General features: G+C 35.4%; 1 protein-coding gene and 1 long non-coding RNA gene across 11 annotated transcripts in view; one reads left to right on the top strand and one right to left on the bottom strand.

Annotated features, from left to right (window-relative positions):
- LOC103794489 (uncharacterized) overlaps positions 1-7,951 on the top strand; it is a 36,503-nt gene extending 28,552 nt beyond the window's left edge. For both annotated transcript variants that reach the window (XR_013520167.1, XR_013520168.1), the window contains exons 4-5: positions 991-1,063; positions 6,792-7,951. This is a non-coding gene — a long non-coding RNA (uncharacterized LOC103794489). The remainder of the gene's footprint in view (positions 1-990; positions 1,064-6,791) is intronic.
- Positions 1-14,922, bottom strand: part of C7H1orf141 (chromosome 7 C1orf141 homolog) — a 54,556-nt gene that overhangs the window by 2,710 nt on the left and 36,924 nt on the right. For all 9 annotated transcript variants that reach the window (XM_035251833.3, XM_078332202.1, XM_054236411.2 and 6 more), the window contains 4 exons: positions 13,389-13,456; positions 8,299-8,443; positions 1,326-1,395; positions 317-503 (listed from right to left, as the gene is read on the bottom strand). In XM_035251833.3, coding sequence (XP_035107724.2) covers positions 317-503; positions 1,326-1,395; positions 8,299-8,443; positions 13,389-13,456 — 470 coding nt within the window. The remainder of the gene's footprint in view (positions 1-316; positions 504-1,325; positions 1,396-8,298; positions 8,444-13,388; positions 13,457-14,922) is intronic.

Below are 14,922 nucleotides of genomic sequence, written 5' to 3' on the forward strand. Positions count from 1 at the left end.
CAGGTGCACACCACTGCATTCTGCTAGATTGGTACAGTCATTTTAAAAATCCTTCTTATTCTATAGTTCCATTTTGATCAAGCAAATTTGATAAAGCCTTCTTCATAAAGAAAAACACTGAATTTTCAGCTGGTATAAAGGAATCCCCAGTTCTGGGGTTGTGCAAAGAGCATTAAGAACGTAAGTGCTGCTATCACTTTAGAGTATTAAACCAAAGAGTAATAAGGATTTATCAACGATTCCGGTCACTAAAATACATGGTTGATTCCTGTAAGTCATATGACTACACATATTTACTTAACAATATGCTTATTACCATGTGAGAAGTTACTGTCTTTGTTGGACTAACGTCGATTATCTTGGCATGTGGATTTTTCAGTTCATCCTCAAAGCACAACGGGAGCAAGCTCTTCTTTCTTGCTGACCAATACTTACTTAATCGATCATTTCTGAGCAATTTGTTTTCTTTTATATTAAAATCATTCATCTGTGGAGAGTTTTTTCTGAAAATAAACACAGTTCGGGGAAATGTTTATGGGGTTAATTGCAGCTTGTCAGTTCTTCTCTGCTTCCCCTTATCCCTGAAAGTCACTGACAATTTCTGTACCAACCTCTCTCCCACAGACTTTCAAACTGACAAGACCATCCCTTCCTGCCTAGTTTGTGGGAGAAAATGGCAAAAGTAGGAGTGAAAGCAAGAGAGTCATATGTATGCCTCTTTGGTTTTTGAGTGGGGAGGAGTTGTATTATGTAGGTTGAGGAGAACACCAAAGGTAGAAAGGTATTTGCAACATCCTACGTTGAAATCCTGGAAGAAGCTTCACAAGGCAGCTTCATGCCAACATAGGGTGGACCCAGCTTTGTTAAGAGGATAGTGTGGTCAGGAAGAGACAGGATATAGTTTTTAAACGGAGTTCAACCTAAAGTGGTTGTTTATTGTTGATTCAAAGTTTGAAACACCCTGGATTAATGATTTTTTTCATTATATAGAGACGGAAAGGTTCACGAGAAAACCGATAACTTTATCCAAAGAAGAGCTACTTTTTCGCATCCATGTTATAGTGTAAGTAAATGTGGTTATTTACTACAAAAACATAATTTATTCTCTCTATTCATTTTTCATGCCTTTCTTTCCATTTGACAGTCGTCAAGGTCTGGATGTGATATCTAGTGGCTAAGCAGTCTTGGACCATTCATTGGATTGTACTATGGAACTAAATGTTAATAATAAAGCAGAATAAATTCATTCTGGCCAATTATAAAATGTGTCCTACTAGAAACATCATCAAACAGAATAAAATATTAAGCATTTTAAAATAAATTACCTTTTATTTCTATCATCTCTTAAGTGATTAACAGAATCCAATGGTTTCCTAGGCTTTTTTTCAATTTGAGCTGAAATTATAAAAGATTTTCATAAAAGACACACATCCATTCTGACATTTAGATAAATATCTTGCACAAAATATTTTACAATTTAAAATAACATATGGAAAGCACCTAGTATAGTGCCTGGTCTGTAGTAGCTACTACAAGAAGACAAGAAAATATTTCTTGAATGAACAAGATAGAACTGGAAGAGACTGAGATCAAAGCTCCAATATTTGGCTAAAACAGATCAAACAAAAACGTGGTCTTGGAGATGTTTTTGTGGAAGAAAGGCATCCCTGAATTTTCAAATCTCTCTGAAATGTGGAGTCATTATTAACCAGTAGGAAGCCTCAGACAGTTAACACTTGGTAGGGAGGGAACACAGTTTGCAGATATCAAACAGATCTCGCCATGTGCCATGAAGTGTCCAAGGTTGATCTCTTCCAAATACGTCTGGTGGCCACTCCAGCATTCTTCTAGACATAAATGCTATTAGAAATAGTTTCAGCTTTTTTCTTGTCTTCTAGTAGTTTATATTCTAGTGCAGTACTTCCCAGTCTTTCCCATATATTGGCAAGCATGCTAAGTAATATTATGTGTACAGTATACTGGAATAAATGTTTGAGTCTGGGCAGGCTACCATAGGGCCAACTGAGCAGCCTTGATGGCCAAGGAATCAATATTTCAGCATACCTATAACCCACGCCAAACACAACAGGTTACCATAGTACTATTTGGGAAGCTCTGTTCTAGAGGGAGGAAACTGTCAATAAACAAGTGCTGGGCATAGTGGCGTGCCCCTGTAATCCCAGCTACTCAGGAGGCTGAGGTGGGAGGACTGCTTAAGGCCAGGAGTTTGAGGCCAGCTGGGGCAGTATAGTAAGACCTCATTTCAAAAAAACAAAAACATGAAACAATAACAAAAACAAGTAAACCAACCACCAAATAAATATATAATATAATTTTGAATACTTTGGAAGTATTTTAAGTATTCAAGTATTATGGAAGAATATAAACATGGTACTTCACCTAGGGTGGCTATAGAAGGCCTCTTTTAAGGAGGGATATTTGAGCTGAAATCTGAGCAAAGAGAAAGAGGCAGAGGAAACAGCAAGTGTGGAGGTCTCCGTGTAAAACCGGTGTGGAATGCTGAAAAACAAAGAGGCCAGTGTTGCTGGGGTGCAGTGAATTAGAAGGAGAGTAGTGTAAGATGGGTTGAAGCACATAGCAGGGAAGTCATCTAGGGTTACATAAACCACGGTGGGGTTAAGATATTATTCTGGTTACACAGAGATCCTTAGGAGGGCTTTCAACAGAACAATAACACAGTCTCATATATGCTTTAGAAAGATCACTCTGCTTGCTAAGAGATGGATAGTCTGTGGGGAGAAGGGAGAATGTGGGTGGCAAGAGCAGCAATGGAGTAACCAGTTAGGAGGCTGTTGCTGTTATCTAGATAAACATGTCGGTGGATTCGGTGAGGATGGTAGCAGTGTAAGTGGTGGGAAATGGTTGGCTTCAGTTTCTATCGAGAGGGAGATCCAACTTTTTCCCATTTGCAGGAATGGGAAAGGTAAGAGAAAAATAGGCCCACTGACTGAAACAAGGTGCTGGGTTGAGGATCCCTGGCTTGTGAAGGAGAATTAAAATCACTCCTCTCCAATGCCAACTGGCTTACCTGGAACCACACCAGAGACGAATGACTGAATCTGCCATATCCCCAATTATCACCCTGGCAGAGGAAGCCCATTCACAACTCTAAAATCTGGTCTGGCCTTAGGGTCATGAGGTCTGAGTAATGGTAACTACAAAACTTCTGGAAAGGGAAGAGTGACGTATAGTAAGTGGTGAATAAGGGAGAGAGAACCATCTAGAATTCTAAAACGTGAAAAATATTGCTGAGAGCAATGACTCACACCTGTAATCCTAGCACTTTGAGAGGCTGAGGCTGGTGAATCACTTGAGGTGAGGATTTTAAGACCAACCTGGCCAACATGGTGAAACCCCGTCTCTACTAGAAATACAGAAATCCGCTGAGCATTCTGGTGAACACCTGTAATCCCAGCTACTCGGGAGGCTAAGGCAGAAGAATCGCTTGAACCCAGGAGATGAAGGTTGCAGTGAGCCAGGATCATGCCACTGCACTCTAGCCTGGGTGACAGGGTGAGACTCAGTCTCAAAACAATAATAATAATAATGATATGAAAGATATAAATCTAAGAAAGGAAGCCAACAAAATCTACAAGAAGATAAGTTCAGCAGTACAGTTAAATAGAAGAATCTAAAAATAACCTGAAAACCTTTGGCATCTTAAGATATACACCTCAATTTTAAGATGTGTATTAGCATGTGTCATAGTTTAATTAACAGTGTCAATTGATGACATCTTAGATTTGTTAAAATATGTTCAGACATTTCAAAGGTATAAATAAAAATATTCACATTAGAGAATAAGCTAGTATTCAATAAAAACAGACTGAAATAAAAAGAGGTCAAAATTTTAAAAACTGGAAATCTTGGAAGAAGTATAAATCTAGATTACATGGCCAAAGGGAGAATTAATGAACTGAAAGAAAATGTTAAGGAATTCACAAAGAATGCAAAGAGAGATAAATAAAAAACCTGAAAGAACAGTTCAAAATTATGAAAAACAGACTGCAAGTCTTTGACATTTATCTAACAGCTTTGGAAGAAGAAAATAGAGGAAATGGTGAAGAATGCATATTTGAAGAGATAATAACCAATAATTCTAACTGACAGATGTGTATTTCAAGATTTGAAGATGACAGATAGAATACATCTATATTCAGACACTTTGCACTAAAAATGATGATCATAAAAAATGAAGAGAAAAATCCTAAAACTACAAGAAAGTTAAAAACAGTTTGTCATAAAGGAATGACAATTGGACCACAAACAGAATTCTAAGCTATGAATGATTCTGGACAACAATAAAGTTATCGTTAAAGTGCTAAGAAAAAATGATATACAGTGTAAAAATTTCCAACAACACCACTGTCCTTCAAGAGTGACAGCAAAATAAAGGCACTTCAGATATACAAGGATCAAAAGAGTTAACAGCCAACAGGTCACCACTGAAAGAATGACTAACACATGCTTTTCAGGAAAAATGTAAGAGAACACAGATGGGGCCGGGTGTGGTGGCTCATGCCTGTAATCCCAGCACTTCAGGAGGCCAAGGCAGGTGGATCACCTGAGGACAGGATTTCGAGACCAGCCTGACCAATATGGTGAAACCCCATCTCTATTAAAAATACAAAATTAGTCAGGAATGGTGATGCACACCTGTAATCCCAGCTACTTGGGAAGCTGAGGCAGGAGAATCGCTTGAACCTGGGAGGTAAAGTTTGCAGTGAACCGAGATAGTGCCATTGCACTCCAGCCTGGGCAACACGAGCAAAACCCCATCTCAAAAAAAAAAAAAATAAATAAACCATAAATGGCAGGATACAGGAGTCAATAATGTGCACAGAATTTGATAAACTGCTATGTATTTAATTAGCATTGTCTTTAAAAACTAATAATATTTTGTATTTTAAATGAAACATTAATATTTGCTGCACTTGTATAAGCTTTTTTCAGTTAATCTGTTGTATTTTTGGTGTTTTAGACTTCTGTAGTGTCAACCTCTTGTTTTTTCCTTTAACTTTGCTTTACTGAGGTACAATTTACGTACAACAAAATACACATATTTTAATGTAATGCAGTTTGATAAATGTTGATAAATATATGCACTCATGTAAGTAAAATCAAGATATAAAGTATTTCCATTATTCTCAGGTAGTTTTCCCCTGCCCCTTGCCCCTTTTAGTCAATTCATTTGATTTGTCCTCTTCCTTCCTTCGAACACATTGGTTCTCTCAGTGTTGGATACCTGTTTTCTTCCCTCAATATACTATCTTGTCTAATGTGGTCATATTTTTGTCCGCTTACACTGCATTCTGTATGCTATTCCTAAATCTGCTTTTCAGATTTTGATTCGGTTTATTCCCATGTTTATTTTACTCTTTGCTGCTTTTAATATAATTTTAGGTTACCTATTAGCATTACTTGTTTCTTTAAAAATATTTTTTAGTTCTGGTAGCATCATTTCATCCTTGATGATTGTTTTACATTTCCAAATCTTATTTCATAGAATTCTGATTTTATTTAATTCCTTCAGCATATAGAACAATTATTGTTTAAGTTTTTTCCTGGTTTGTGGGGTACAAATTCTGCCAAAATGTGACCATCAGCTATCTTTTAAATATTGACCTCTCTTTGCTACAGAACTTTTTCATAGGTCCCATGCTTTGTTCTTATTTTTCTTTCTGCACAACTTTGAATCAGAGCACTTAAATCTGGGCTTATTATTTGTCCAAAAATAATAGGTGTAATTTATTTTGATGTTCTCCCTGTTTACCTGGGTACTGCTAAATTCTCTCCTTAGAAATTAACATGTAAATCCAGATGTTGTTACCTTGTATTATGAGTTCAGGCACTCAGCTACCGGAGTAGGCTGCTAAGGAAGCTGGAGCCTTGGAAAATCATGGAGAAAATTTGTTTCTGGGCACTGTATATTTTGTGAAACCTTTTCATGACCCCAGGGTGGTGGTGGTGGTGGTGGTAGTGGTGGGTACTCTGTTTATGTGTGAGGTGTCACTTGGATTTCATTTTTTTACCTCTCTTTTGGGGTAAGCAAGTTAGTTTGGTAGTTTGGGAAGGAATTTACTCAAGTAAAGGCCTCATGGCTCACAAGCTGTGTGATGGAATCATGTTTTTTCTTTACACAGTTACCATTGGTCACAATCCAAAAATGCTTCCTAGAAAATTGGATTTTGTCTCTTCTGTTGTCAATTCTCCTTTCAAGTCTCTGCTCCTTCAAGTTAGGTTTTTATGCTAACTCTGAGTACATCTAAAGCAATACGAGGAAGCCAGAGCAAAAAGTGACAAGTTATGACCATTACATTTCTTTCCAAATATTGCTAACACAGACTTGGAATGCTGCTGACTTACAATGAGGAAAGGAATCCCAAGGGGGAGGATTTCACATCTTTCTGTGACCTATCATTGATAACAAACTCCTTTTAAGTTGTGTGTGTGTGTGTGTGTGTGCGTGTGAGAGAGAGAGAGAGAGAGAGAGAGTGTGTGTGTGTGTGTGTGTGTGTGTGTGTGTGTGGTGGAATAGGTGGTTATAATAGGGGATTTTTTTCAGAATATTCTCTCTCTACTGGCTCTTTCAATGGTTAATTCTTTCTCCTAAGAAATGGAATTGTGCACTGACTTCTGGAAGATTCTTTCAAACTGCTTTGTATTATAATATGTGGCAGATTTTCTTTGAGTTAGGGATAAAACATTCCGCCTTCAATTTAATAACTTTTTCTTCTCTGCTTTCTTTTTTTGTTATTCATTTTGGCCAGGATGAATTTGTATGTATGTTGACAGCTTTCCCAGAAGTCTTACTTTGGGACTTTGATAAAAAGTATAAAATGCTGCTTTAGAGAGACTCAAGAACTTTTCTACAGGGAGATTGCTTTGCTGAACGAATACAGCATCCTGTCACTGCCCTCGGGGAACACTTCAGAGAAGATGTGACATCTGAGTGGCACCTTAAAGGATAATGTGATTAACAGAGAGTTGCCTACTTCACGGTCTTTTTTTTTACCCTTCTTTACTAAAAGCACTCCAATCTTATCTCCTTGTAAACAACCATGTCCTTCAAAGAAGGTTGGGGTCTTTCCTTGCTCAAGGTAAAGATTATTCAAGTAAATCTTGAATAATCTAAGCTATGTTTTTCAAAATGTGAGCTACAAACCATTCATATCTTGTGAAATCAATTTAGTGTATCCTGAACAGCATTAAAAAATGAAATATAATAGAGTATAACAGAATGTATTGTCTGGATCCTTAGTAATAACTGTGCAAAATACAAAAATACTACAATCAAATTCAACTAACAGAGAGAAAGAGAGATAATGAGGACTCTAGGAAGTTGAATCTTCTGGTGTGTGTGTGTGTGTGTGTGTGTGTGTGTATAATATAAAAAGTATTTCTTACTGTGGCCATATTAAAAGTTGGAAAAAGTGATCAGTGATCTAAGCCAATGATGACTTATTGGTTTGGATGTGAATGCATGAGGCTATTTGAGGCAAAGAGACATAAGGGGGAGTCAGCTTTGGGAAACTTTTTTTCATTATTACAAAGGCATAGAAAGCATTTCTAGTCACACAAGCTATCTTGAATAGTAGTCATCATATTGTACAGCAAGAATAGGAGGACAAGCTACCTGCTAAGATTATTGAGGAAAGACAAAGGAACTGGATATTTTCCCCCCACTGTATTCGTCTATTCAATCTCAGTGGCCACAATCAGACAGATAGAAAGCACAAGAATGTATTTTTTCCTTGTGTCTGTAGTGGAAACCTTAGTAGCAGATAGTATCTACTCCAGGTCTGTCAAATAGATGCATGAAAACGAATATCTGATGACATTATAAAGCCCCTGAATGAGCCAACCCTGCAAATGCCTTTCTGATGGATCTCTTGTTTTTTTTAGATAATAAATACCTTTACTGTTTAAGCAACAGGCTATTGGATCTTCTTTTGCTTGAGGCTAACATCTCTTAACTATTAAAGATGAACAGGAATCTAACAGGTGAAAACATACGTTTTAAGCACAGACAACAGACAGTGCATCAAATCGCACAGTAGTTTGGCTAACTAAACAAAACATCCTATTAAGTATGACTAGAATCAGTGTGGTGTGGATAGGTTTAACAGTAAGAAAGGAAGGCTGGAAAGATCGTTATGGTAGTATAATCAAAGACTAATATTCCTTGGCTAAAGACTTTCTTAATGCTTACATCCTAAGTTTAGATGCAGTTAACTTTTAGTTATTCCAATGTAAGTAAACATGCAATTTGTATACCTGTAAATAAAGTAGAGTCTTTTTCCTTTTCATGAGCATTAGACTGAATGTTGAATGTAGGAGAAAAGTCTGTAGAACCCAGTGATCTTCTACATGCTTGTCTATGCCGTGAATATAGAACATTCGAAGGCCCTGCATTTTCCATCTAAACATTAGGAAAGGTGGAAAATTATCTTAGAAACTATTTCTTTCCATGAGTATATTAATAAATAATTTATACTTGGGTATTCACATTTGCAATATTGAATTATGATAACTAACAGCTGTCTGGTTCTTTAAATAGTTTCAAGTATTACTTAATCCTCAAAAAAACCGACTATGAGATGGGCATTTTCAGTAACACTTTGTCAATAAGAAAACAAACCTTCAGAAGTTAAAAGATCTGCCTGTGCTCATACTTTTTACTTTTATTTTCTTTGTCTATAAAACTTAATATTCACATAAAATTTATTTCTCCAGGTTCAAGGAAAGTCTAAAGTTCAAATACTGAGAAATAAAGCCTTCTCTGTTTTAACAAACCATTACTCTCTCTAAAATAGAGTAGGTACAGCAGATCAGTTCTAAGTAGAGAAGAAGAAACTGAAAAACAATGACGTAGCTTTTCCTAGGCTACAGTGTCAGATGGGGGTCCATATATTTTTTATAAAAATATACATATCTAGGCATCTAAAATACAAATATGCACCTGTTAATATAAACTACATACTTTGTGATTCTCTATTAACAAACCACACAAATAACTGTTTAGAACCCATATTTTTTTCACACTAGGCACAGAATATATTTAGTTCTGAATAATATGAAATAAAAATAGGTATATGAGAAAGCCTAGGCTACAAGACCTCACATTTTGATGGGATACATAGGATTTGCATACACCAAACAGTAATAAATAACATGGAGTAATAATACTAAAAAGCAACCCAATCAATACACTCTATAAATGAGGAAGGGTTTAAAAAGGGAGAGATATCAATAAAGGCTAAAATAGACAGGGAAGATTTCATTGAGGAGGAAGGAAATGCTAAGATTTAAAAGATGAGGGCATTTCAGGTGAGGTTGACAGCATAAGCCTGGAATGTTCATACGACAGGCAGAAAAACAGCATATTTATAGCAGGAAAGGATTCATTATTTGTTGGGATTAAAAGGTAAGTTCAAATAGGTAAAAAGAAGAGTTATGAGAGGAGAGGACACAGATATCTTGAAAGACAAACAAAGCAACTTTATCCTAAAGAAAAATTACCAAAATTATCATGAGGAATAGAAAATTGGAGCATATCAATAATATGCTCCAATTTAGGCAATAATATGGTATTTAGGCAGCAACTAGCATGATAAATTGAACATTACCTCACATCTCACTACTAACTGTGAATATAAATGACCTAAATGCTCCACATAAAAGATACAGAATGGCAGATTGGATAAAAATCCACCAACCAAGTATCTGCCATCTTCAAGAGACTCGTATAATGCATAAAGGCTCACATAAACTTCAGGTAAGGGGATAGAAAAAGATATTCCATGAAAATGGACACCAAAAGCAAGCAGGAGTAGCCATTCATCCATCAGACTTTAAAGCAACAGCAGTTAACAAAGACAATGAGGGACATTACATAATGATAAAAGGATTAGTCCAACAGGAAGATATCACAATCCTAAATATATATGCACTTAACACTGAAGCTGCCAAATTTATAAAACAATTCCTACTAGACTTAAGAACTGAGATAGACAGCAACATAATAATAGTGGGGTACTTCAATACTCCACTGACACCAAGACAGGTCATCAAGACAGAAAGTCAACAAAGAAACAATGAACTTAAATTATACCCTAGAACAAATGGACTTAACAGATATTTACAGAACATTCTGCCCAACAAATGCAAAATATACATTCTTTTCATCAGCACATGGAACATTCTTCATGATAAACCATACAATAAGCCACAAAACAAATCTCAGTAAATTTAAGAAAATTGAAATTATCTCAAGTATCCTCTCAGACCAAAGTGGAATAAAACTGGAAATTAACTTCAAAAGGAACCCTCAAAACCATACAAAGACATAGAAATTAAATAATCTGCTCTTGAATGATCCTTGGGTCAACAATGAAATCAAGATGAAAATAAATCCTTCGAACTGAGTGATAATAGCGACACAACTTATCAAAACTTCCAGGATACAGCAAAAACAATGCTAAGAGGAAAGGTCATAGCATTAAGTGCCTATATCCAAAAATCTGAAAGAGCACAAATAAACAACCTAAGGTCACATCTCAAGGAACGAGAGAAACAAGAATGAACCAAATCCAAAACCAGCAGAAGGAAAGAAATAGCAAAGATCAGAGCAGAACTAAATGAAATTGAAACAAATAAACAAAAAAATACAAAAGATAAATGAAATTAAAATCTGGTTCTTTTAAAAGATAAACAAAATTGATAAGACTGTTAGTGAGATTATCTAAGAAAAGAAGAGAGAGTATCCAAATACACTTAATAAGAAATGAAACAACAGATATTAAAACTGATATCACAGAAATATGAAAGATTATTCAAGGCTACTATGAACACCTTTATACACACAAACTAGAAAATCTAGAGGCAATGGATAGATTAGGAAGGAATGGAATGACAACCTAAAAGTAGGTTCATAAGTAACAGGTCAAATTTAGAACAAGAAGTCACTGGGCTTCACAAACAATTTCTGCAAGAAGATTGGAATGGATTCCACATAATAGAGAGAATGAATAAAAAACTTGACCGTTTTCACTTATGATAAGAAAGTTACATGCTTCTCTTTTGGAGGCTTTAGATCTTAGTGATAATGAGCATGAATCAAAGTGCTGGGCTCTTCCTGATTCTGTCATATACTATTTGATCTTAGGCAAGTTGCTTGTCTTCCTTGTGCCTCTTTTTTCTCAGGGATAGTAGTACTTAAGTCATTGGGTTATTGAGGATGTAATTTTTCTTTGAATAGTGCTTGACATACATATGCTTGACATACTTATATGTTTGCTATTATTATCATTTCCCACAAGAAAAAAAGAACGACCATTAGAAATTCCAAGAAAAAACATAACAGTATACTAGACAGTTAAGGTCTAAATATTAGGGAAACTAAAACATGCATTTTCTTTTTTTGAGATGGAGTCTTGCTGTGTCGCCCAGGCTGGAGTGCAGTGGTGCAATCATGGCTCACTGCAACCTCTGCCTCCCTGGTTCAAGTGATTCTCCTGCCTCAACCTCCCGAGTAGTTGGAATTACAGGCATGTGTCACCACCTTTGGCTAATTTTTTGTATTTTTAGCAGACACAGGGTTTCACTGTGTTAGCTAGGTTAGTCTCAATCTCCTGACCTCATGATCTACCTACCTTGGACTCCCACAGTGCTGGGATTATAGGCGTGAGCTACCACTCCCAGCCAACATGGCATTTTTTTAGTAACTGATAGAGAAAAAGAGTCCATTTATTGTATCCACTGAGAAGAAAAGTAATCTAGGCATATTACTTTATTCTGTAATGATTATTACAGAGACCTTACTGTGATGTAAATGAAATGATTATTTATAATATCATAACAATATAAATGCTGTTAATACTGTTAATAGCATTTTGAATTTTAGAATTAACCTACAAACAAAACATAAAGGCTTAATCGGAGTTCAAAGCTGAATATAATAGTTGACCTAGGGAAGAAGTGTGGAAGATAGTTGGAAGACAGGATAAAACTGCTAAGATCTTCATCTTATATAAAGAGGAATCAGGAGTTAGTGATTAAAGGTGATGGAAAAAATTTAGATATATTATTTCAAGTTGCAAAAATTAAAAATAGAAGGAAAAAACAGTAACTATCAAAGATCGAGAAGAGGAAAGTGGGAAGAGGCACTATGCAGAGTAGTATAAACAATCATTCTCATTGATTTTCAGTAGATAATGTTTAAAGTTGATAAATTAAAATCAGCAGTAGAAACTCATTCTCTAAAAATATGAAGTTAATCTTATAAGGTACTGAAACCCAACTTGGTTGCTTCTGAAAAGAGGAAACTAGAAGAAGAAGCAGAGAATGAAACAGTTGTGTGTTCTTATTAGTGTTTCTGTCCTATTTGCTTTTAAAATATCACATGGATATTTTTATTTTAAAAAAACTAAAATTTTACAATTTTTACATAAGATGCTAGAAAATGTATTATAATGAGTAGCCTGATTATGATGCTACGATGCAGTATATACCTTGGGAGGCTTTTATTAACCATGAACCTAAATAAAACATGAAACGAAATAAACCACCTAGATGAAGATAAAACTAACAATCCTGTTAATACTTTTTAAATTATAAAATGTGGGAATATACAACAAAAATTTAAGTTATTAATTATGGCCTTAAGTCTGTATTTCTTCATATTTCTTTACATTAGCACTAATTCAGGTTTCTAATACAAAAATTAATACCTAAGAGACTCTCTAAAGTGACTTTCCCTTGCTGATTCTCTGGATTAATTTATCTCTATAGTTCCCTGGATAAAAACTACTGAAGGCACACTCAAGACTAGTCACTTCAGAAATCATCAGTGTGATTAGGAAAGTTAAAAAAAAAGAAAAAAGACTAGTCACTTTTCAGCATGCCCATGAACTTCTGCTCAAGTGATTATCAAGAGTCAGTAGTGTTGGTTCCAAACTTGTTTGTGGTAGTTACTATTGTAATTAGTATGCTAAAAAAAAAAGGTCTTGGTTACACATTAAAAGAGTAACAAGTGGCTATATATTCTTATATGATAAATTTGAATGTTTAAGTTATACATGTATGTTTTTAATGATGCTTGTCTTAACAGACTTTGTAAGTGCTAGTCCTTATCATGTTCAATGATTTCTACTGTATTGAAAATCTTCAAGAAAGAATATATTATCTTCTCTACTGTCTTCATACACAAAGTTTTAAATAATGTCAGAGATGAAATCACCTTAACATTTTATCATTTTGAATCCTAAAATTCACTTGACTTTGGGAGCTGTAGAAGCATATATAAAATTGTTACGGTCAATGTGAATTTCTATTAAGTAATTATAAAGTATACAAATTACACATACCTCTGTTGTATCCTTAAGATAAAGATAGGGTCTAATAGATCTTGATTTTAGATTTTCTTCTACTGGCTCTAAAGAAAGAAATTCAAACCTAAGTATTTCCATGCTATTAAGTTAATTCTAACTAAACCCAATCAACCATTTTCTCCACTGCAGTAAACTTTTAAGAAATATAAATGAATACTTTTATTTGCTTACATATGCATTGCTTGTACATGGTTAGAGCTAAGTCTATTTTAGAATAATTTGCCCTAAAAGTGAATTTCTATTAACAGACTATAACTTTCAATTACTTACTATTATACAATAAAGCTATATTGTCTTAGAAAATGATAGATTTCTAAATAAAATAGAATCACATGTGTTATTAAAATAATTTTTGGCTAATTTCTTTGAAAAGAGAAATAGAAATAGTCCCTTCTACCTGCATTTCTCTCATCCTCAGTTATGAGTTTTATTAATCTGAATTATCATCCAATGGATATTCTTAAAGTAAGTATGGTGCAGGGGTCAGGCATACAAACTTTGAACTTAGAAAACCTGGGTCCAAACTGCACCTTTTCGTGTGAGTTATATAGCCCTAGCCATAGGAAACTTACTTAAACTCTATGAGTCTTACTTTCCTCATTTGTTAATTGGAAACAATAGCACTTATAGAAATACTGTCAGGGTTAAATGAGATAATAGATGTAACAAATTTAATATAGAGTCTGGTAGTCATTCAATCAATAGTTATTTGTTGTTCAGCTACTATATGCCAGGCACTGATGGACTCTGGAATTGTGACTCCTGCCCAATGATGCATACATTTTAGAGGGTAATATGGAAAATAAAGAAACAAACAAATGAAAACAAACAAGAGGTTGACCAAGTACAGTGGCTTATGCCTATAATCCAAGCATTTTGGGAGGCCAGGGCAGGTGGATCACTTGAGCCCAGGAGTTCAAGATTAGCCTGGGCAACATGGTGAAACCCTGTCTCTAAAAAAAAGTACAAAAATTAGCTGAATGTGGTGGTGTGCCTGTAGTGTCAGCTACTCAGGAGGCTGAGGTGGGAAGATTACTGAACCCGGGGAGGTCGAAGCTACAGTGAGTGTGATCATACCACTGCACTTCAGACTGGGCAAAAGAGTGAGACCTGTTGGAAAAAGAAAACCACCAAAAAACAAAAAACCAAGGGATGAATAATTGAAATACATTCTGTAACAGAAATAAAAACATTTTTATATTTTTGATAGGATAGTCCAAGGAGGCCTCTCTGAACAGATGACATTTAATCAAAATATGCAAATGAGCTGTAAGCTTCATGAATAGAGTATCAGTGTGTCTAGGCAGAGGGGAAAACATATATTCCTCTTAGGCAATCTGGCAGTTGTACTGAAAAGAGACTAATGAAGATGCAATTTATTTATTTATTTTAAGATGGAGTCTCACTCTGTCACCCAGGCTGGAGTGCAGTGGTACCATCTTGGTTCACTGCAGCCTCTACCTCCTGGGTTCAACAAGTGATTCTCATGCCTCAGCCTCCCAAGTAGCTT

This window comes from Callithrix jacchus, chromosome 7 (assembly GCF_049354715.1).
Source record: "Callithrix jacchus isolate 240 chromosome 7, calJac240_pri, whole genome shotgun sequence".
In the NCBI taxonomy this organism is placed as follows: Eukaryota; Metazoa; Chordata; class Mammalia; order Primates; family Cebidae; genus Callithrix; species Callithrix jacchus.